This window comes from Panthera tigris, chromosome E2 (genome assembly GCF_018350195.1).
Source record: "Panthera tigris isolate Pti1 chromosome E2, P.tigris_Pti1_mat1.1, whole genome shotgun sequence".
NCBI lineage: Eukaryota > Metazoa > Chordata > Mammalia > Carnivora > Felidae > Panthera > Panthera tigris.
The window spans coordinates 13880206-13901852 of NC_056674.1; the positions used below are offsets into that span (position 1 = coordinate 13880206).

At 49.9% G+C, this 21647-nt stretch overlaps 1 protein-coding gene and 1 pseudogene across 4 annotated transcripts; both read left to right on the top strand.

Moving 5' to 3' along the window:
* Positions 1-1894: 1894 nt before the first annotated feature.
* LOC122234223 (cytochrome P450 2B11) lies at positions 1895-17150 on the top strand. Of its 4 annotated transcripts, none has more exons than XM_042969960.1 (9): positions 1895-2097; positions 5426-5588; positions 5735-5884; positions 7523-7683; positions 9706-9888; positions 10176-10317; positions 12069-12256; positions 12456-12597; positions 16460-17150. In XM_042969960.1, exons 1-9 carry the CDS (start codon positions 1927-1929, stop codon positions 16648-16650), a joined length of 1491 nt encoding a protein of 496 aa, XP_042825894.1. In that variant the 5' UTR covers positions 1895-1926; the 3' UTR covers positions 16651-17150. The 4 variants fall into 4 exon arrangements, with proteins under 4 accessions (XP_042825894.1, XP_042825895.1, XP_042825896.1 ...); XM_042969961.1 differs by having other exon boundaries at positions 1896-2097; positions 9706-9882; XM_042969962.1 differs by having other exon boundaries at positions 1896-2097; positions 9736-9888.
* Positions 17151-18072: 922 nt separating this feature from the next.
* On the top strand, positions 18073-20503 carry LOC122234279 (annotated as a pseudogene).
* Positions 20504-21647: the final 1144 nt, after the last annotated feature.

Here is a 21647-nt window from a genome sequence, read left to right on the forward strand (position 1 = left end):
CCTTGTCTATTTCTTGGCTTCTCCCTGTCCTGCCTCTGACTCTCAGCATATCTTTTTTTGTAATCTGGTGTGTATTTCGCACTTACACAACACCTTGATTGGGACCTTGACTTTTCTTCAGAAATACTTAATCTGTGTTTAGATTTCATGAAATTTGTAACTGAAAAACTAGGTTCACATACCCAAGTTGCTCCAAATGTACTTGTAAGTTTTCTAATCACTGAAGTGAGTATCAATTCTAACTAAAATCAAGTTTCACATTTTCTGCTGGCCATGTTTCGAGTGCTTAATAGTTGCATGTGGCAAGTGGCTACCATATTGAATGATGCAGCTCTAACCTGCCGTTGTGTCTCTCGGTAAAACTGTCCACCTCTCTCTGCCTCACTCTCCCCATTTATAAAGTGGGGATGACAACCGTACCTACCTTAAAGGGTGAGGATTGAGTGATTTACTCTGTGTAAAACACTTTATGGCTCTCCTTCAGTGATACCCGGGGCTGGAATGGGGCCATGGCTCAGTGCCAGATACACAGCACAGCAGGGGCCAGGTCCTGGGTCAGGAAATGGGGGCATCTCTCCCACATCAACGAAGTTAGGGCCCCACCCATGAATTCAAATTATCGGGACTATCAGTCCTTTTCTCCTGGATCGGAAGGGTATGATTCAACCTCTGAGGCCAGGGTCCTGCAGCCTGCAAAGGGTTTGTCCAACATTGCAAGATAGACGTCGCCTCGTGTCCCTCCGGTCTCTTTTGAGGGAGAGAGTGACAGAATGAGGTGGAAAGCCAGGCCCAGGGCACGACAGGTGGATGTGGCCACATTCATTTACATCCTGGGCAAATCTGGACTGAGCCTGCCGGAGGCCCAAAGGCCCAGCGTGATGATGGAGACACACATGAGCCCAGAGGACATCAATCAAAATGCACCCAGTCCCTGCAATACTGGAGCTGAGAGTCTAAAGTCAGAAACAGAGACACCAAGATAGTGAGAGATGGCAAGAGATAGAGTCACATAAGACTGTTCCAGAGGGTCAGAGAAATGTCCTGCACTGTAAGGGCAGAGCCAGGGGCGGGGACAGAAGTGCCAGGCACTGCTCAGAGCAATCAGAGAGCCAGGGGTAGGCGTGGGCGTGGGGAGGGACCTGAAAGCTGCACCCGCCAGGCCTCCGTCTCTATCCCTCTCTCTCTCTCTCTTTCTCTCTCTGAGTCTCTCCAGTTCTGTGCCTCTCCCCTCCTCCTGTCGTCATCATCACTCTCATCAGTGGCTGTCACTGGGGGGGGGTTGGGGGGGGAATAGGGGGGTGGAGGTAGACACCGGGCACCTAAAAGTCCCACACAGACAGGGACCAGGAGACGCACAAACAACGCAGGCACACCCAGACTCACGCACGGAGACGTGCACCCAGATGCACACAGCCTTTCCCAAATGAATCCACACAACTACATGTAAGCCCCCACACATGCAAAAACATATACGCAACCTCATGCAGACGCATACACAGAAACAGACCAGCACGTTCACGTGAATACAAACACCACTCTGCATATAAACTCCTTCCAGCACACGCACAGACGCAAGCAGGCGTAGGGAAACGTACGCAAGCGCGAGCACGTCAAGGCGAACGCACATGCTCACCCAGAGCCGCAAAGCAAATACACAATGTGTGCACCAGGCACGTGCACTCTTGTGGACTTTGGAATCGCTACCACCTGGTCTCTGCCAACATGTGCAGGGTTGTGTGAGCCGGAAGAATGGGACGTCCCATACTTGAAAAAGCACATCACTCTTTCAAGTTCACACTCCTGGACATGATGAGAAGGGAGGCGGGGAATGAATACAGTTACATAACTGGGTGGGGCAGCCAGCTCAGGATAAAAAGCCCAGATCAATCAAGGCTGAAGTTGGGACAAAGACAGTTGGGCCTGGCCATGGAGCTCAGTGTCGTTCTCCTTCTTGCTGTCCTCACGGGACTCCTGCTTCTGCTGGCCAGGGGCCACCCGAAGGCCCATGGCCGCCTCCCGCCAGGCCCCCGTCCTCTGGCCTTCTTGGGGAATATTCTGCAGATGGACAGAAGTGGCTTACTCAAATCCTTCCTGAGGGTGAGATGCCGATGCATGGGCTCTGAGGGTGTCTCCCTGCCCCTGGATCTGGGGATCACTCCCCAGAAGGAGTGAAGGCATCCTTTCAGGCTCCGGGGGTGGGGTGTATGAAGGTGGCGAAGAAGGTGCATGGAGGTGAAGCGTGGTAGCTGGTGGTCAGATGGTCAGAGGCGTCCCTGCTCAGTTGAAGTGTGTGGGCACTGGCCCCGGAGTGGGTGGGTGGGTGGGCACGCGGAAGCGTCTGGGCGCAAGCCATGGGTATAGAATTTCATACTCTTCTGCCACCGCCTGTGGAGTCTCTGGGCGCCTGCCCAGCCCTGGAAGAGAGAGAAGGGGCAGAGTCACCAACTGTAAGTTTCTCCTCTGGCAAGAAAAGAGAGCGGAGATTGGCCCAGGTGGATGCCAGGAGGAGAAGGAAGACGGGAGGAAGCACAAGGTTCTTACCAATAACGGTCACAAACAAATGTGCAGTAATGGCTGACACTGGAGTGTTTACCAGGCTCTTTATCACCGCTTTCCACGCCTGATTTTACATGTGATTATCAATTTATTTATGAATAATGTAATCTACACCGATGCACCCTCGTGGCAACAGAAGAACTGGGTCACCGACATAACTGCCAGCTTACATACCCCAAGGCCACCACACTCCTGAATCTTGGGTTTGTCATCCCTTTGCTTTTAAGAGAGAGAATTTTCCCACAAGTGGAGGGATGGGTATGCATAGGCCCCGAGTACTTTTTACTTCAGTGCCTCCCAAGGGCACCACGTTTTTCTGTAAACTGCTGGGCTTGATTTCTTTGCTCAGATTTACATGGCTAGGATTTATCTGTATCGCTGTGGGAATTCATCAGGTCTGGCTTACCACACGCCTGCGGGGGAGGTGAGGTGCTATCCTTATCTCACAGGTATGGACCGTGAGGCTCAGCCTGGGGAAGACACTTGTCCTCAGTCACACAGCTGGGACTTCATGGAGGGAAAGCTGGGGTCTGGCACAGAGGTGTCCTCATCTCCAATGCCCTCCTAGGCCAAAGCTACCTAATGATTTGGGGATCACAAATCCTTTGAGAATTTGGTTAAGCTGTGGGCTCTCTCCCCTCCAAATGTCCACAAAGATTTTTACGTAAAATTTTGAGAGTCCAGACCCCTAAAGTTCTTCCATGGAACCTCCAGGATTCTTTAGGGGTCCATGATCCTCCATTATTATTGCATCTTTGGAGACAGGAAGGGAGAGAATGGACTAAGGGGTGTCACGATGGGACAGGTCGGAGAAGGTGGCCCCGCTCCACCTCCATTCCCTAGTATGCTCCCAGATCTTTCTAGAGTCAGACAGATTTGGATTTTGTGTTCCAGAGTCAACTCTTACTCATTGAGTCTCAGTTTCCTCCTCTGTTAAAATGAGATGGTGGTAAGAATGTGTGTCTCATAACATTAATGAGGACTGGGTGGCATACTGCATAGAGAGCCTGGTGTATAGTAAGTGCTCATTAAATGGCAGCTCTTTTGATCCATTCATTCAACAGTCATTTACAGGGCACCTTCTGTGTCCTGGGAACATTCTATGCATTGATGATGTGGCTTTAGACAAGGCATACAAGTTAAGCAAATAAGGAAATACTAGGTAGACAAGAGCTATGATTAAAAAGAAAGCCAGGTGCTATTTTAGAAAGTGGTGGAGCTACTTTAGATTGAATAGTGGGGGAGAGGCTCAGTGTCGCTGTGTCTGTGAGCAGACACCTTGCAAGATGCAGGAGCAAAGCACCGTAGAGAGGCAGGTGTCAGTGCAAGAACACTGAAGCAAGAGCAAGCTCGGCATGTTTGGGGGAAAACATGGAGGCTGGATCTGAAGGAGGGAAGGGGCGGGGGGGAGGACAAGCAGAGGGGTGACGCAGCCACCTCATGCAGGGCGATGTGGATCAAGGTGGAGACCTCAGATCTTACCCTCAGTGCAGTGGGGGGCATTGGAGGGTTTGGAGCCAGTTAGGGGTATTAATTAATTTACATTTTCATAGGGAATACTCTGGCTTCAGACTGGGGTGAGGTGGGTGGCCAACTGATCCTAAGAGGATGGGAATGGCAGTAGGGAGACCATAAGGAGGCTCTGCAGAGATCAGTGGGAGAGATTTTGCAGTAAACTTAATCTTTTCATGATTTTAAGTAAATTTTTAGTGAGGCTTAACATGACCCCTAAAAGCGCACAAGTCGTAAACGTTGAGCTCAATGAATTCTCTCAAGCGGACATACTCATGTAATTGACATATAGGTAAGTAACAACACGTCCTGTCCCCAGAAACCACCCTCCAGTCCCCTTCCAGTCACCACCCTCTCACTATCTTGACTTCATAGAAATAGAGTTAGGACATATGGACACTTTTGTGTCTGGTTGATTTGGCTCAACACTACGCCTGTGAGTTTCATTCAAGTCTTGGCTGTAGCACGGGTTCTTTTTCATTGCTGCATAATTATTCCATGGCATGACTATATCGCCATATATTTATTCTCTATCAGTGTTGCTGAGAATTTTATTTGAAAAACTTCAATGGGCGCCTGGGTGGCTCAGTCCATTAGGCTTCCGACTTCGGCTCAGGTCATGATCTCGCAGTTTGTGGGTTCAAACCCGCATCGGGCTCTGTGCCGACCACTCAGAGCCTGGAATCTGCTTCGGATTCTGTGTCTCCTTCTCCCTCTGCTCCTCCCCTCTTCACGCTCTGTCTCTCTCTCAAAAATACATAAACAAAAGTTTTTAAAAAACCTTCAGCGAATCAGGTTGTTGGTATTTTGGTGAATCTACATACACATTTTGGTTGGGCGTGCATCTGGGAGTGAAGTTAATGAGTCATTGAATATACATGTGTTTAGCCTCAGTAAATACCACGGAGCAGTTTTGTAAATGCCTGTGCTGATGTTATGTCACAATCATCCCCGAAGCCGTTGTTTTCCCCTCATGTCTACCAAGCAGTTTAGGGTAGTTCCCTGGGGACATTGTCAGGAGGCAGACAGCAGGTTGACGTTGGGTCACAGGAAGGATGACCCTTCAGTTTCAATGCTGGGGAGATTTGGTTCGACTCAAGGGTATAGGCAGAAGTAAGAGATATTTAACCATCTGTACTGCTTAGGGCACCAACCATGCAGACTCTGTCTGGGTCATGGGTTAATCCTTTAGTTGCTGGGTCCTGGGAAGGGGAAGGCACCCTGGGGTGGAGGGTCTTGGGGTACTCAGTAGCTAATTGCCAATCTATACATGAGTGTTTTTATGGTTTAACAACTGGGATGGCCACATGGGTGCACATTGGCTAACAGTAACCTTGGGCATGGATATGCTTCACAGCTCCGAGAGAAATACGGGGATGTCTTCACGGTGTACCTGGGGCCAAGGCCTGTGGTCATGCTGTGTGGGATAGAGGCCATACGGGAGGCCCTGGTGGACCAAGCTGAGGCCTTCTCTGGCCGGGGGAGAGTGTCTGCTGTAGAACAAATCTTTCAAGGCTATGGTAAGGACCTCAAAGACACCTGGAGGGGAATGATGGAAGATGGAAATTGGGGAGGGTGAGTCTGGGAAGGGGGGATAAGGGGCGCAGAGGGGCCCGGAGTCCCCTTCCAACCCTCTTGGGAATCCATGCCTTCCCTACACCTGCAGGTGTGATCTTTGCCAACGGGGAACGCTGGAAGCTCCTTCGGCGATTCTCTCTGGCCACCATGAAGAACTTCGGGATGGGGAAGCGGAGTATAGAGGAGCGGATTCAGGAGGAGTCTCAGTGTGTGGTAGAGGAACTGCGGAAAACCCAGGGTGAGTCCCCGGGGAATGGGTATGCTGGGTGCGTGGCAACAGAAAGACTGAGGTGTATCTGTGGGCAGAGAAAGAGAGGCAGAGATAGAGAATGACCCTGAGAGACCACCCAGCAGAGGGACAGACAGAGATGGGTAGGAATGGAACACAGGGAGCCAGAAGAGATGTGGGGTGTATAGTGTCGAGAGTAACTCAAGGACATAAACTTGGTTATGTATTAGCACGCTATTTACTTGGGTTCAGGGAAACCAACCCATGGGTGAATTGTATCTGCAAGGGCAAAAATAAGACTTACATAAAAGCAGGCAAAGAGAGAAAGGGGAAAACGATAGACACTTTGAAAATGCCAAAGTGGGTTTTTATTCTTCTTGAGTGGACTATTGACAAGCTGTCAGCGAGCAAGATGGGCAGCTGGGGCGTCCTGCCCTCAGGCAGCTGGGATGGGCTGTCAAAGAAGCACTTCTGAGGGGGGCCTGGGTGGCTCAGCCGGTGAAGCATCTGACTCTTGATTTCGGCTCAGGTCATGATCTTACGGTTTGTGAGTTTGAGCCCTGTGTCCGTCTCTGCGCTGACAGCACAGATTCTCTCTCTTTCCCCCTCTCTCTTTGCCTCTCCCCCACTCATTCTCTCTCTTTCTCTCTCAAAATAAATAAATAGACTTAAAAAAAAGAGAGAAGCACTTCTACTTACTTTTGGAATCTCCATATAAGGGTGTTTATGAGACATAAAGATGACAGGGTCCTTTCGTAAGAGATTTTGAGACGTAAATGTACAGGCTGGGAGGGAGAGGCAGAGGCAGAGACATAGGGAGCAATAGAGGACTAGGGGCAGCAGACCATGAAGACAGACTCAGGTGGAAAAAGAGCGACTCAGATGGAGAGAGATAGGGAAGGGAAAAGAGACACAGATGGAGAGATGAAGACAAAGAGAGAGACTGGAAGAGACCGGGAGAAGCAAAAAGAAACCAAGGCAGACAGAAACCAAGGTAGAGAAAATGAGACTGACAGACAAGCTCAGGAAAGGGTGTGCAGGGGAGCAAGAGAAGACGGACAGGTGAGACCCGCAGAGAGAGGCTGATGCCATGACACTTCTGGGTGGGTGCACAGTCCCTGCTCCCCTCCCATCCAGGGAGGTCAGGATGTATACAGACATCGGCTGTCAAGTGCAGAACGATTCCATGGAGACCAAAGAGCCCTGGAGGTGGTGAGAAGAGATGAAGGGAGGGGATGACAGACAAGGGACAGGGAGAGCAGAGCTTTTCAACTTGCACATGTGATTGAACACCAGCCCTGCACCCATCTGCCCCTGGGACTTAACTACCTGCCCCCAGGGTCAGAGCTGAGGCCTGAGAGGGACCCACCACACAGCCTCCATAGCTTGACGACCCTGCAGACAATAACAGAACGGCACTTTCCCCCCAGGGTTGTGGTGGGAATTTAGTAAAATAATACATGAAGTGCTTAGAACAGGACCTGGCGAGTCCATCATCTGGGCTAGTGAATGTTAGCGGTTCCTGCTCCTGCTTCTTTGTCACCACTGAGCCAGGGAGGGCAGTCACATGGAGATGGGGCAGTGGTCAAGTGCTCCCAAGGCCTTTGTTTGAGTCCGTGTCCCATGACCTGTGCCTCCTCCTCCTAGGAGCCTTCCGGGACCCCACCTTCCTTTTCCACTCCATGACTGCCAACATCATCTGCTCCATTGTCTTTGGAACACGCTTTAGCTACAAAGATCCCAAGTTCCTGCGGTTGCTGGACTTGTTCTACCAGACCTTCACGCTCCTCAGCTCCTTCTCCAGCCAGGTCAGGGAGCTGGTGTGGGAGGCTGGTGTGTGAGGTGGATGTCTAGGGCAAGGGAAAGGGGTGATCTGCTTTGGTGTCCCAGAAATGCAGCTTTGGGCTGGAAGCGGGGCACAGACAACAGGGAGGGACAGGGACACTGAGCAGTAGAGGGCGGAAGGGACGGGAGACAGGGATGGGGAGCTAGGATGAGGAGACAGAGATGGAGAGTCAGAGAGTCAGCAAGAGAGACCAAGACATGAGGGTTTGGAGGAGGAGAGAGAAGGACAGGGCGAAAGGGACGAGGAAGAGCAGAGATCAGAGACTCTGAGAGGCAGAGTGGCGGAGACAGAGGGAGAGAATAGGACTCAGACTGTCAGGCTCTCTATTCTTCTGTTCCTGGTTCCTGCAAATCTTCACCTCTGTCTTTGGCAAATCTCCTCAACTGAAGAAATTCAAGGATACGTGAAAATAAGGGACCACATTTCTCCATTTTCCCCATTTCCCCGCCCACTTTTGGTCTTTGTAAAAATATCTCCCAGATTATAAAGTAATATGCTCCTCTTTTAAAACAAAATAGTGTGGTTTCTCTTTCTCAACGAATCTGCAAATACCCCGATTGTACATTAAGTTTAAAAAATTAGGGGCGCCTGGGTGGCGCAGTCGGTTAAGCGTCCAACTTCAGCCAGGTCACGATCTCGCGGTCCGTGAGTTCAAGCCCCGCGTCATGCTCTGGGCTGATGGCTCAGAGCCTGGAGCCTGTTTCCGATTCTGTGTCTCCCTCTCTCTCTGCCCCTCCCCCGTTCATGCTCTGTCTCTCTCTGTCCCAAAAAAAATAAATTAAAAAACGTTGAAAAAAAATTAAAAAAAAAAATTAAAGTGCAGAACAGTATGCCTCATTATGGTTCGTACCAGGAGTGTATGTCAGATTTGTGTGTAGGACTGTTCCTAATGGTTAGTCACAAACTCCCATGACCTCCTGCTAGACAGTCTGATCCAAAAAGCTAGGATGGGGCCCAGAGTGAATATTTGCAGCAGGTGCAGCAGGTGATTTCACTTTTCTCTTCCCACAGACAACCACAGGGAGAGAAAAATCTAGAACGAGATTGACTAGAGAGTTATCAATGGTTATCGCTAAAAATTAAGAAAGATTGGGGTGCCTGGGTGGCTCCATTGGTTAAGTGTCCAGCTTTGGCTCAGGTCATGATCTCTCAGTTCAAGTGTTCGAGCCCCGCATCGGCCTCGTGCTGACAGCTCGGAGTCTGGAGCCTGCTTTGGATTCTGTGTCTCCCTCTCTCTGCTCCTCCCCTACTCATGCTGGCGTGCTCTCTCTCTCTGTGTCTCTCAGAAATAAAGAAACTTAAAAAAAATTTTTTTTAATTAACAAAGAATTTTGCATTGCCCTCTCTGTTTCCACCTTTTTTTATTTGCAATTATTTGCAACAGTTAGGTATTACATTAATCCTAGACAATCCAGTAGAAATATGTTCCAAAATAAATAGTCTTAAGCAGGCAGTAGGCTCATCTTGTGTATGCATCACGGTATCAATGTTTGGTGCAACAAAGGAGACGTGAGGGGTGGAAAGAGTCAGAGAGGTCTGAGCCAAACAGATCCACTGGGCGAGGTAGGCAATAGAAGCACAGAGAGCCAACCACCTGGCTGACTCAGTCAGTAGACCAGGCGACTCCTGATCTCAGGGTCGTGAGTTCGAGCTCCACACTGGGTGTAGAGATGATTTAAAAGAAAAAAGTAGCTGCAGAGAGACAAGTGAGAAGAGACACACATGGGTAAGGAGAGGCGCCAAGGAGAGAGGTGTGGCAGCAACCAAAACAGGACGGGAGGATGAGGGAGGAAGAGACAGAAGGAGAAAACTGGGAGAACAACAGATCAAAGGAGACTTAGAATCAGTGAGTGAGAGGCAGAGACAGAAACAGAGAGGCAGAGCAAGATGAGATTCTGCCCTACCCAGGCCCCAGGAGGGCTCCCCTCCCTGTGACTCCCTGGCTCCACCCCAGGAGGACCTCACAGCCCCTTCTCTGCTGCAGATGTTCGAGCTTTTCTACAACTTCTTGAAGTACTTTCCAGGTACACACAGGCAAATCTACAAAAACGTGCAGGAAATCATAGCCTTCATAGAGGACACTGTGGAGAAGCACCGTGAAACCCTGGACCCCAGCACCCCCCGGGACTTCATGGATGCCTACCTGATCCGCATGGACAAAGTGGGGGTTGGCGGAGGGGAACAGGAGGGGGCAGGGAGGGAGGAAAAGATGGCAGAGAAGAGAAGAAGGGTGGGGAAAGGGGGAAGGGAGTGGGGAAGAGGGGAGGGAGATGGGAAAGGGAGGAGAGACTCAGGAACCAACTGAGGGGAAGAGGAAAAAAGGGGAAAGTTGGGAGGAGAGAGGGAGAGAGATACAGGGGGTGTGAGACCCAGCAGCAGGGGAGGGCGCCCCCAGGCAAGAGCGTGCAGCAAAGCCCCCGCTCCCCTGACACGCCCCCTACCGCTCGCATTCAGGAGAAGTCCGACCCCAACAGCGAATTCCACCATCGGAACCTCATCTGCACGGTGCTCTCCCTCTTCTTCGCCGGCACGGAGACCACCAGCAGCACGCTCCGCTATGGTTTCCAGCTCATGCTCAAGTACCCTCACATCACAGGTGGGTGGGCGGGGACCACCGATCGAGGCAGGGGGCGGGGGCTTCTCATCCCTTTGGGAGCTGCAAAAGTGCAGCTGGGATCCTTCCTGAATGAGGGAGGAAGTGTTCACCTCCTATATATACCAGGAGCGCTGCAGGTTTTGAATGAGCCCCTAAGGCAGCCCCGCCGGTGGATGGATGAACAATCTGTCGGTGTGTTCTCCCATCATGTAAAGGCAGACTCCTCTCTCTGCCCACCCATCCATCCATTTATCTATCCTTTTATTTGTTACCTGTATTGATTACCTTATACTCAGATTCTTTCACCTATGATTGATTCAAGGACCTAGGCTTCCATTATTTATTTGGATTAATTGATTCAATTGTTGATCTTTTGAAACAGGGATTAATGAATGAAGTACTTGTCATTGATTCATTGGCTCGTTTGTCCATGCATGCATCCATCTGCCCTATGAACTAGATTTCATTCCTTAATTCTTCCATCGGTCTTTCAATCCACCCTTCATCCATTTATTATGCATTTAATTCAGTTAATTCATGACTGATTATTTATCTGTCATTCAGTCCCTCCATCTACTTGTTCCTTTTTATACCTATTTTATTTTATCTATTTTTATACCTATTTCATCACTTTTTGATACCTGTTATTTCACTAATTTATTTATTTACTTATTGCTCTATAGATATAGTCATCCATTCATTTATGCAATTGATTTACTGGTTAATCAGGTTCACTTATTTGTCTGTGGGCCATTTATTAATTAATGACCCAATAATTCATATATTGATTGGTAAACAAATACACACATCCATTCACTAATGTTCTTCCATTCGTCACTCTTTCCATTCATAAGTCGACTGGCTTATGTATTCATTTATCCAGGTGTTTGTGGGTTAATCTATTGATCTATTTCATGGTTATATTCCTGAGTACCTAGCACAGTGTCTCATCTATAATACACACACAATAAATATTAGGTCATTTTCTACTCTTTTTGTTTTTAAAAATTTCAATGTTTATTTATTTTTGAGAGAGGAGGAGAGGGGAGAGGGTGAATGGGGGAGGAGCTGAGACCCAGGGGGACAAAAAATCCAAAGCAGGCTCTGTAATGACCGATGTGGGACTCAAACTCATGAGCCTTGAGATTAGGACCTGAGCCGAGGTCAGACATTTAACTGCTTAATAGACTGAGCCACCCAGGCTTCTCTCCAGTCTTTTTAGAGGGAGAATTTTGACAGGTTTATAGCCTTGAGTTCTTAATGTGAAATTCTGTGCAAAATTGTGGTGTGTGTGTGTGTGCGCACGCACGTGAGTGTGTGTGTGTGTGTGTGTGTGTGTGTGTGTGTGTGTGTTTACCTGTGCCTGTGGGAAGAGGATTCATAACATTCAATAGATTTGAAAGGGTGAGAATTCTTGCTTCCCACCGCCCCCACCCCACCCTGGCCTCCCCCTCTTCCAGGGTTGTTTGCTCTGAGGGGTGTCAATGACCTAATCCTTTATTACAGGTTTTTCCTGGCTCATTAGCCCACACAAAGCAGTGTCCCTGCTGAAATGTCTCTTTAAAATGAGGTTCCCTCAAACTGAGGGTTGATGGGGGGTGGGAGGGTGGGGAGGGTGGGTGATGGTTATTGAAGAGGGCACCTTTTGGGATGAGCACTGGGTGTTGTATGGAAACCAATTTGACAATAAATTTCATATATTGGAAAAAATAAAATAAAATGAGGTTCCCTGGTCCCACTCTTCTGTACAGAGAGAGTCCACAAGGAGATTGACCAGGTGATTGGCCCACACCGCCTTCCATCCCTTGATGATCGAGCCAAAATGCCATACACTGACGCAGTCATCCATGAGATTCAGAGATTCAGTGACCTCTTCCCTATTGGCGCGCCGCACATGGTCACCAAAGACACTCACTTCAGAGGGTACTTCATGCCCAAGGTGAGGCCAGCTGGGCTCCCACATTTTTCCTGTGTGGACATCCTGGGTTCTCTTAATCTCTGCACTTGACCTGTTTTTGGTTTTATCACTAGGGCCCTCTTGGTTTTTTGTTTGTCTGTTTGTTTTGTTTTATTTTGTTTTTAAGGGTGGGCTGAGGAAAGGAATGGCAGTATCTGTTGACCTTGTGACTCTCCCTCAGGGCACTGAAGTATATCCCCTCCTGCACTCTGCTCTCAATGACCCACATTACTTTGAAAAACCAGATGCCTTCAACCCTGACCACTTTCTGGATGCCAATGGGGCACTGAAGAAGAATGAAGCTTTTATCCCCTTCTCCATGGGTAAGCCAGGCCTGCACTCTCTTTCCCAGACACTAGAGTGAAAGGCCACTCTCTCTTTGAGACAGTCCAGGAGAGATCTTGGTTCATTGAGCAGCTACTATATGCCATTTGCTTTACCTTTAACCCACTTCATCTTCCCTGCAACCCTAGACAGGGCTTAAGAAGACCACATCCCGGGGCACCTGGGTGGCTCAGTCGGTTAAGCGGCTGACTTCGGCTCAGGTCATGATCTCACGGTTCGTGGGTTCGAGCCCTGCATCAGGCTCTGTGCTGACGGCTCCGAGCCTGGAGCCTGCTTCGAATTCTGTGTCTCCCTCTCTCTTTCTCTGCCCCTCCCTCACTCACACTCTGTCTCTCTCTCTCTCTCTCACAAATAAATAAACATTTAAAAAAAAAAAGAAGACCACATCCCAAAGGCACATCTTGGTAAGCTGGACCTTGGGAAAGTATTTTAACCTCTCTACGCCTTGGTATAGAGATACACCTTGGTATAAAATAGCTGGTGAGCACTACTCTGAGCTCAGTGCTTTATTGGGGGCTGAAGATGATGCACTGGGCAAGTCACATAGGGACACAGTCTCTGCCCTGGGAAATTTACAGCCCAGCAGGGGAGATGGGCATTTATCATTTGACCACAAAATAGTACCTAATTAAACTTAATTAATGCTTGCAATGTGCTTAGAACTGCTTGGCACAAAGTCGGTGCTCATGGATGTGATGATGATTATTATCAGTAATCATAACTGTGATAAATGCTGTGAAAGGGACTTTGGGAACACAAAGAGGAAATACTGACTACTCTTGGTGGTTCGGTGAGGAAAAGCTTTCCTCGAAGCACTGGCTTCTAAGCTAAGACCTCAGGGGTGAGTATCAATCAGCCACTAGGAAGTGTTTCAGGCAGAGGGAACAGCAAGTCAAAGCCTGAAGGTGGAGACAGCATCGCGTTTTTGAGAAACAAACCCAGGGAGCCTGGAGTGTGGATTCTAAAAGGGGAGAAGGGTGAAGATCTCAGCTGGAGGACCTTGGAAGCTGGGGGGAGTTTGGGTTTATCTTGCTGGTACTGGGATCCAGGAGTGGGTCTTGACATGCTCTGACCTGTCTCTTTCCCCGTTCTGCACTATGTGGCCCTGTCTTGAGAAAACCCCAGTGCCCAGAATCCTCATCCTTTGGGAGAAAGGAGGACCCCCGAACCAAGGCCCTAGTCTTGAGTTCCATCAGTGACCCCAGTGACCCAGATCCCCTGGCTCTGCCCAGTGCTATGGCTTCCCTCATTTCATCTTAAGTGAGAGTTGGGGGACTTGTGGGATGGTGGGGTGGGGCCCATGATCCCATTCACTAGTCCTGTCCTAAGGTTAGAGAGAGAGGCAGAGATGTAGAGAGGGAAGGAGAGAGAGAGAGACAAAGAAAGAATGAGTGAGAAAAATGGAGAGAAGGACAAAGACAGACACAGAGAGAGATAATGACAGGGGACAAGTGACAGAGACTGAGTGCACAATGAGACAATACAGTGAGGAAGGGGAAACAAGAGAGAATAGGAGACAGAGAGAGAGAGGGGGAAGGAGGGAGAGAGTTTCAGATGGAATCAGATCCAAATGGACAGAGACAGGGAGCTTAAGGTTGAAGAAAGTGGGCAAAAGAGGAAGGAGACAGAGGAGCAATGTCTGATGGGAGGTCAATCAGAGCAAAAGACTGATGCAAGATTGCCATGAGTGGAAAGAACGACAAACCAAGCCGAAAGATGTTAGAGCCAACGGGATAGTGAAGGGTGTCCCAGTGGACAGTCCCAGGGATTGGGATTGGAAGAGAGGATGGGAGGGAGACAGTAGGAGTCAGGCTGTTCTGGAAAGAACTGGGTCACAGAACCAGTCACAGGAGAACCAGTCTAGAGCCCTGCTCTGAGTATCTCTAAGTCCATGTTACCTAACTTGTGATGTGCCAAAAAGATACAGACATTTCCCCCAGAGATGTCCACGTAGGCATAATGTCTGACACCTTGACTGGTCTAGGAAATATCTGAATGGCCTTGCCATGGTGGTCAGCTTGCAGATCAAGAGCCATTGAGGTGGGGTGCCTGGGTGGCTCAATCAGTTAAATGTGGGGCTTTAGCTCAGGTCATGATCCATCCTTGGTGAGTTCGAGCCCTGGGTCAGGCTCTGTGCTCAGAGCCGAGAGCCTGCTTCAGATTCTGTCTCCCTCTCTCTCTGCCCCACCCCCCTGCTCCCACTCTGTGTATTTGAGAGAGCTCTCTCAAAAATAAGTAAACATTAAAAAAGAAAGAGCCACTGAGGTAAAGGAGGCTTTCGGTGCCTCTTCCTGGGGTTCCTACTCCCTTTGTGTTTATTTCTCTTCAAGCCCGTGCTTCATAACCTACTGGAGGCTCTCACACCTCTGAGAATCCAAGGAAGCAGACCCATTCACAATTCTTTTTATTCATTTATTTATTTTAATAGCACGTGAGCATGGGCTCCTGAGCAGGGTAGGGGCCGAGGGAGAGAGGGAGAGAGAAAATCCAAAGCAGGCTCCGTAATATTCACGCAGAGATCAAGACCTGGGAGCCAAAATCAAGAGTCAGACACTTAACCAAGGGAGCCACCCAGGTGCCCCGCCCCATTCACAATTTTAAGTGTAGTTTGGTTTTTCCCCAAACTTTTGAAGCCCGTGGCTCTCGGACTGAGATAAAATGACAACCCAGATAGAGACAAACACACACAGTGCCAGATACACCCTCATGCTCCCAACCGCACACACTCCCCCCATGCGCTCCCTGCCCCCCAATCCTCCTCACACTCTCCCCCCACATACACTCCCCACACAACTCCCCTCCACACTCCCCTCCATACTCTCCCCACATGTTCCCCACACAACTCCCCTCTACATTCCATCCACACACTCCTCCCACACACCCCCACACACACCTCCCACCCCTCCCTTTCCTCCTTACACACTCCCCCCAACACACTGCCCACCCCCACCCCTCCTCACACCCTGGCCCTCCCCCACTCCCCACACAACTCCTCTTCACACTGACCCCCTTACTCCCCGCACACTCTCCCCCCCCCATATTCCCCTCCCATTCCCCCCTACCCACTCCGGGCCAACACACTCTCTGCCCCCACCCCTCCCCACACCCCTGCCCAGCTCTCACACCACACGCTCCCCACACAACTGCCCTCCACATTCCCCCCACTTCCTCCACACACACACCCGCACTACCCCCCCACACCCCCTACACTCCCTCCCACACAAACTGCCCACCACACATACATTCCCCACCACAGGCACACACACTCCCCACCAGACACACACTCCCCCTACACCCCACACACACTTCTTACCACACACACCCAGAAACAAACACAAACAATATCTACACCTATAGTATCCTTAGTACAGGCCAGGTGCTGGTCTGAGAATTTTTACAAATATTAATTTCTTTACCTTCAAAATAGTCCTTTGAAATAAGTACCATCCTCCTCATATTAGAGATGAAGGACATTAAAAACGTTGTCAGAAATGTGCACACACCTGCACATGTGAAGGCAGACGCACACACACACACACACACACACACATCTAACCTGAAGTGAGTGTTTGTTCTCCAAGTGGCCACTGAAGCCTCTGGAAATCTCACAGAAGCTACAAACTCTCCTGGAGAAATGTGCAAGGCACCTCCACCCAAAGGTTAGCCCCTGGTTTCAGAGGGCTCGGGACCCCCCTAAAACACCACCCTGGATTGCAGGTTGAAGGCCAGTCCCATACAAATCTGTTGTTGATGGACACAGATGTCTGGGCTTTGGGATGTGACCGGGCTAGGGAGGTGCATCGGCTCTGTGCCCACACTGGTGATCTTCTGTGTTCACAGGGAAGCGCATTTGTCTTGGTGAAGGCATCGCCCACATGGAATTATTCCTCTTCTTCACCACCATCCTCCAGAACTTCTCTGTGGCCAGCCCTGTGGCCCCCGAGGACATCGACCTCACACCCCAGGAGAGTGGCATAGGAAGAGTGCCCCCAGTATACCAGATCAGCTTTCGGTCCCGCAGAGGGGACTGAGAGAAGGGCCTCAAAGGATCCCAGGATCAGGAAGTATTCCCAGCTCTGCAGAAGCCAGTTCCTTGACTGGCCCTGGGTCTTCCTGCTGCTGAGAGACCCACCACAAGCCAGTGTCTTCCCCCTCCTCTGTTGCTGCCTCTGTGGGAGAGTCCTTTCTGCAGCCTCATCTCAGACCATCACTCTGCAGCTCTTGCATAGACTCATGGAAGTGTTTTCCTTTCCTTTGTTAACAGAGTTCCCAGTGTGGTGTATATATAGAAGCTGGGGGCTAAGACGGGAGACTTGACTCAGATGCTCTTTGCATTTGTGCCTCCCAGGCCACAGCTTCCCCCAGGGACTTCTCCCTTCCTCAGAACAACCACAGTCTCCATTTAGCAACTGTTTGCGCTCCATGATCTGTGCATACGTGACCTCCCTGGAATCCTCCTTCCAGTAGTCCCATGGGGCGGATACAATGATCATGCCCATTTTACACATGAGTAAACAAAGGCTAGACAATGGCATCAGTTGTCTGAAGTCCTATCATATGGCTCGCAGTGGGGGAGCAAGGTTCACACTCTCTCCCTGGCTCTCCACCTCAAATTCTTCACCTAGTCATACCCCCTTCTCCAATATATTTTCAAATTACTGTGAAATTCATATAACATAAAACTAAGTGTTTTCACTTTTTAAAAATTTACTTAGAGAGGGAGGGAGAGAGAGAGAGAGAGAATGCAAGTAGGGGAGGAGCAGAGAGAGGGGGAGACAGAACCTGAAGGGGGCTGGAACTCACAGACCTCGAGGTCATGCATGACCTGAGTGAAAGTCAGGTGCTTAACCAACTGAGCCACCCAGGCACTCCAGAACTAAGTGTTTTAAAGTGCATGATTTGGTGGCATTGGCTCATTCACAATGTTGTGTAACCACCGCCACTATCTAGTTCCAAACATTTTCATCACCCAAGAAGAAAACTCCGTACCCACTAGCAGTCACTCCCCATTCCCCCTCCCCCTCAGCTCCTGGCAACCACCAATCTGCTTTTGGTCTTTATGTATTTGCCTATTCCGTGTGATTCATGCAAATGGAATCATACAATACATGCTCTTTTGTGTCCGGCTTCTTTCACTTGGCATAATATTTTGGGGTTCATCCACATTATAGACCATTGCTTGTACACTGCCATCCCCATTCTTACTGAATTTCCCTACTTCCGTCCCTCTATGCAAGGGCCTCCTCAGCCCCTTCAGCTGCATGTTTCTCCCCTGGTGCCTTGGATTCCCTGGTATTCCCCTTCAAATCCCCTGAGACTGAAACAAACATCCAAATCCTGACATCCCCTGGGAAGATGGTGATCCATGCCATCTTACATGAGACCCACTTATTGTCAGGTCACTAGGGATCCTTCTAGAAGATGAGAACTTCTTCACCTCACAACCAGGCCCAAGAAGGCAAATATTTGCTAAGGAATGAATGAATGAATGAATGGTTCAATCAGTCAGCCTCAAACCCGCCCAACATGGAGCTAGGCTTCCCCCATCAGACCTTATCTTTTTCTTCATTTCTCATTCTCTTCTGAGGCCCATAGCAAATCCTTCTTTCCAGCGATCTCAGGATGCCTCAGTTCGGTCTTCTAGCGATTTCCAATCCCTCATGATGCAATGCCACCCTCTAAGAAAATCAGCCAAGAGCCACCCTTGCAGTAGACCATCCTACACCAGGCTCTGCCAGCTGGCACCACCGCCCTTCCCTCAAGAAGGTACCCCAGGTTCAAGGGCATTGCCTGCTAAGATACCTCCGGCCAGCCAGGGGCCAATGGGAAGCCAGTTTGGGGATCCAATAGAGAGGCTAAACTTCCCGGCCTCTGCAGCACCTGCCATCTTTGGGTTCCCTGATGCCACTGGGGAGTTACCAAGAGCTGTGCTAAAGTAGATTTTTGGCACATCCGCCCCGACGATCACAGAAAAGAGAAGGTGACACACAACAGAGCAGCCTACCTTTTAAGAGGGACAGCAGGATGGAAGGAAGACATAGGCGGGACCATGGCAGTCACAGCCCCTTGCTGCTCTGGGGTCACCCGGCTTCTCGGAGTCAAGTCCCTCTGGGACTGTGGCCTCTGCCCTTCCTGGGGAACTTTTTGCAAATAAACCCCAAGGGCTTTCTCAAGTCCTTACAGGCAGTGAGATGGGATGGGGAAAGCGGGTGGAATGCAGGAGGTGGGTGGACAGGAGACAGCTCAAGGGAAGGAAGGCACTTGAGGGTCAAACTGTGGGGGGACTTCGCAGGCCAGCTTGGGGACTGACTTCTCCCAGCTGGGATCGGGCCCATGAGAGAAGCTTCTGGAATTCTTATAAGAAGGAATGCAGGGAAGGTAAACCAGAGAGAGAAAATTCTGATAGACATGAGGCTTTGAGCTCTGGTTCTGCTGGGGTGGGAAGGGAGAGGTACTAGAGCTTATGTTTGAGGATTCTCTGTAATTTTTAAAATTCAAACCTGGGAGAGTTCTTGTAAAAGCTGAAAGAGGAGGACATTTGGGGCAAGGGCACATGAGCGAGGCTTGGAGTACGCCACAGCATTCAGTGTCCATGCTTCCCTGATAAGGATGCAGTGGGGAGGGAGTAGTGGTGGTTAGGTTAGGCTGGAACATGTGATCCAGGTGTGAGGGTGGAGACTCTTTCCTCACTCTTCTCTGGAGTGAGAGAGTGAGATCTGCATCCTGCCCCCACAGCTGCGGGTGAAGTACTGGATGCCCTCACCATCTACCTGGGACCACGGCCAGTCATCAACCTGTGTGGGTACAAGGCAGTGAGGGAGGCCCTGGTGGGTCAGGCTAAGCTTTCCCTGGCTGAGGGCACATCGCCATCATTGATCCCATCCTCAGGGGAAGAGGTGAGTGGGGCATAGGGGTGGGTTTGGGGAAAAGAGGAGGGGACATCCCACGTGTCCTCCAAATCTTCCATCCATGACCCACCAATCAGGTATGATCTTCGCTAATGGAAAGTCTTAGAAGGTCCTTCAACAAATCTCTCAGGTCACCATGAGGGACTTTGGGATGGGGAAGCAGAGCATTGAGAAACGAATCCAGGATGAGGCTCAGTGTCTGGTGGAAGAACTGAGGAAATCCCAGGGTGAGCCCTGGGGACTGCTCAGGAGTTGGAGGGGCAGGCAGAGGGTGGGACAGAGAGATCCAGAGACAGAGAGATGCAGAGACAAGTTCAGGGAAAGGGAGAAGGAGACAGAAAAAGAGAAAAATAATGAGGACAACCGGGAAGGAGACAGAGAGGTGGAGAAAGCAGACAGAGAAAGCAAGACAGAGGAAAAACCCAGGATACCAACAAAGATCAATCCAGAAGTGGAAACTATAAGGAAAAGACTTAGAAAGAAAAAGGTAAGGAGAGAAATAGAGTCAGGGGAAACAAAGACTGACAGTGAGGCCAAGGACAGGGCCACAAAGACAGACGGGACACAGAAAGAGAGAGAACAGAGTAGAAGGGGCTGATTCTCAAACAAAGACTCAAACACAAGACCAGACAAAGACACAGGTGCACCAAGAAGGTCACACCAAGACAGAACCCAAGAAAACCATGAGACACAAAGTGCAAAATGCCCAGAAAGATGTGTGATAAGAGACATAGTGAAAGCCAGGCTGGCCAAGAGAAAGAGAAAGAAACCAACCAAGCTAAGAAGGCACCAGCCAGGTCAGAGCCTTCCAGAAGGACAATGCAGTCCTCCACCCACCGCCCACCCCCATCACCCTGTGACCTATCTGGATCCCACTTTCCTCTTTCACTCCACCATGGCCAACATCATCTGTACCATCATCTTTGGCCAGTACTTTAAGTACCAGGACCTCAGAATCTTAAGGCTGCTACACTGAATGAATGATCTCTCCACTTTTGCCAGCTCTTTCTACAACCAGGTGAGGCCAAAGTTTCCATGGTGGGCCAGGAATTGGGGTGGGTGGAACTTGGGAAGGAATAAGATGCTTTTTCTCCTAACACTGAAGCAAGAAGGCATCGAGATCGGTTTTCTGTGCACACACTTACCCTCTACACCCTTCTAAGTGAGGCAATGAGTCCAACTGGAGGTAGGAATCAGGCAGGCCTCAGGAGAGGGTGGCCTGTGAGAGAAATCCCAGCAGAGGTAACAACGCACTTGTTCACGTGCCACTGAGAGTATTTGTGTGAGTGCTCAACTGGGAGGCACATTCCCGAAGTCTACAGGATGAATTAAGCCTGTCGGATATTGCTGTGCTGTGCAGGTACAGCCTCAACCCTTGTAGCACCAGCCTAGAGAGAACAGATTCTTGCAACTCCTTGCTTCTTCCCTGGAGATGTGTGAACTCCTTTCCAGCATCCTGAAACACTTTCCTGGTACCCACACTCGAGTGTACAACAAAATTCAAGAAATGGAACATTTTGTCCTTGAGAACATCAAGAGGCTGGACCCCAGGGCCCCGCAGGACTTCATTAATTCCTTCCTGGTCCACATGGACAAGGCAAGGGCGAGCTGGATGGGGGGCAGGTGGGAAAGAGGGTGATGGGCACATTACTGCCATTGAGCTAATATGTTTGGATATGATGTATGCATTGTTCAAATGCTGAACTACTTCCTATGTGTTGGTAAGAAAGCCACTAGTCCATCCCCCTTCGCACCCCCTATTCCCTCCTCAGCTTCCCTAGGGTCTCCTGAAATTCCTGTTATGAGATAGCAACTGCCCCTGCAGGGGGTCTTCAAGACCCTTCTCCACCTTCTCCCATTCTGATTGGTCGGAAGCCCCTGTCTGTTCTGATTGGTCGGAGGTTCATGTCTGTTCTGATTGGCCAGACCCCCCCTGTCTGTTCTAATTGGTTGGAGGCCCGTGTCTGCTCCATTGGCCAGACACCCATGTATATTCTGATTGGTCAGGGGTCCATGTTTTTTCTGATTGGTCGGAAGCCCCTGTCTGTTCTGATTGGTCGGAGGTCCATGTCTGTTCTGATTGGTCAGGGGCCCACGTATATTCTGATTGGTTTGGCAAG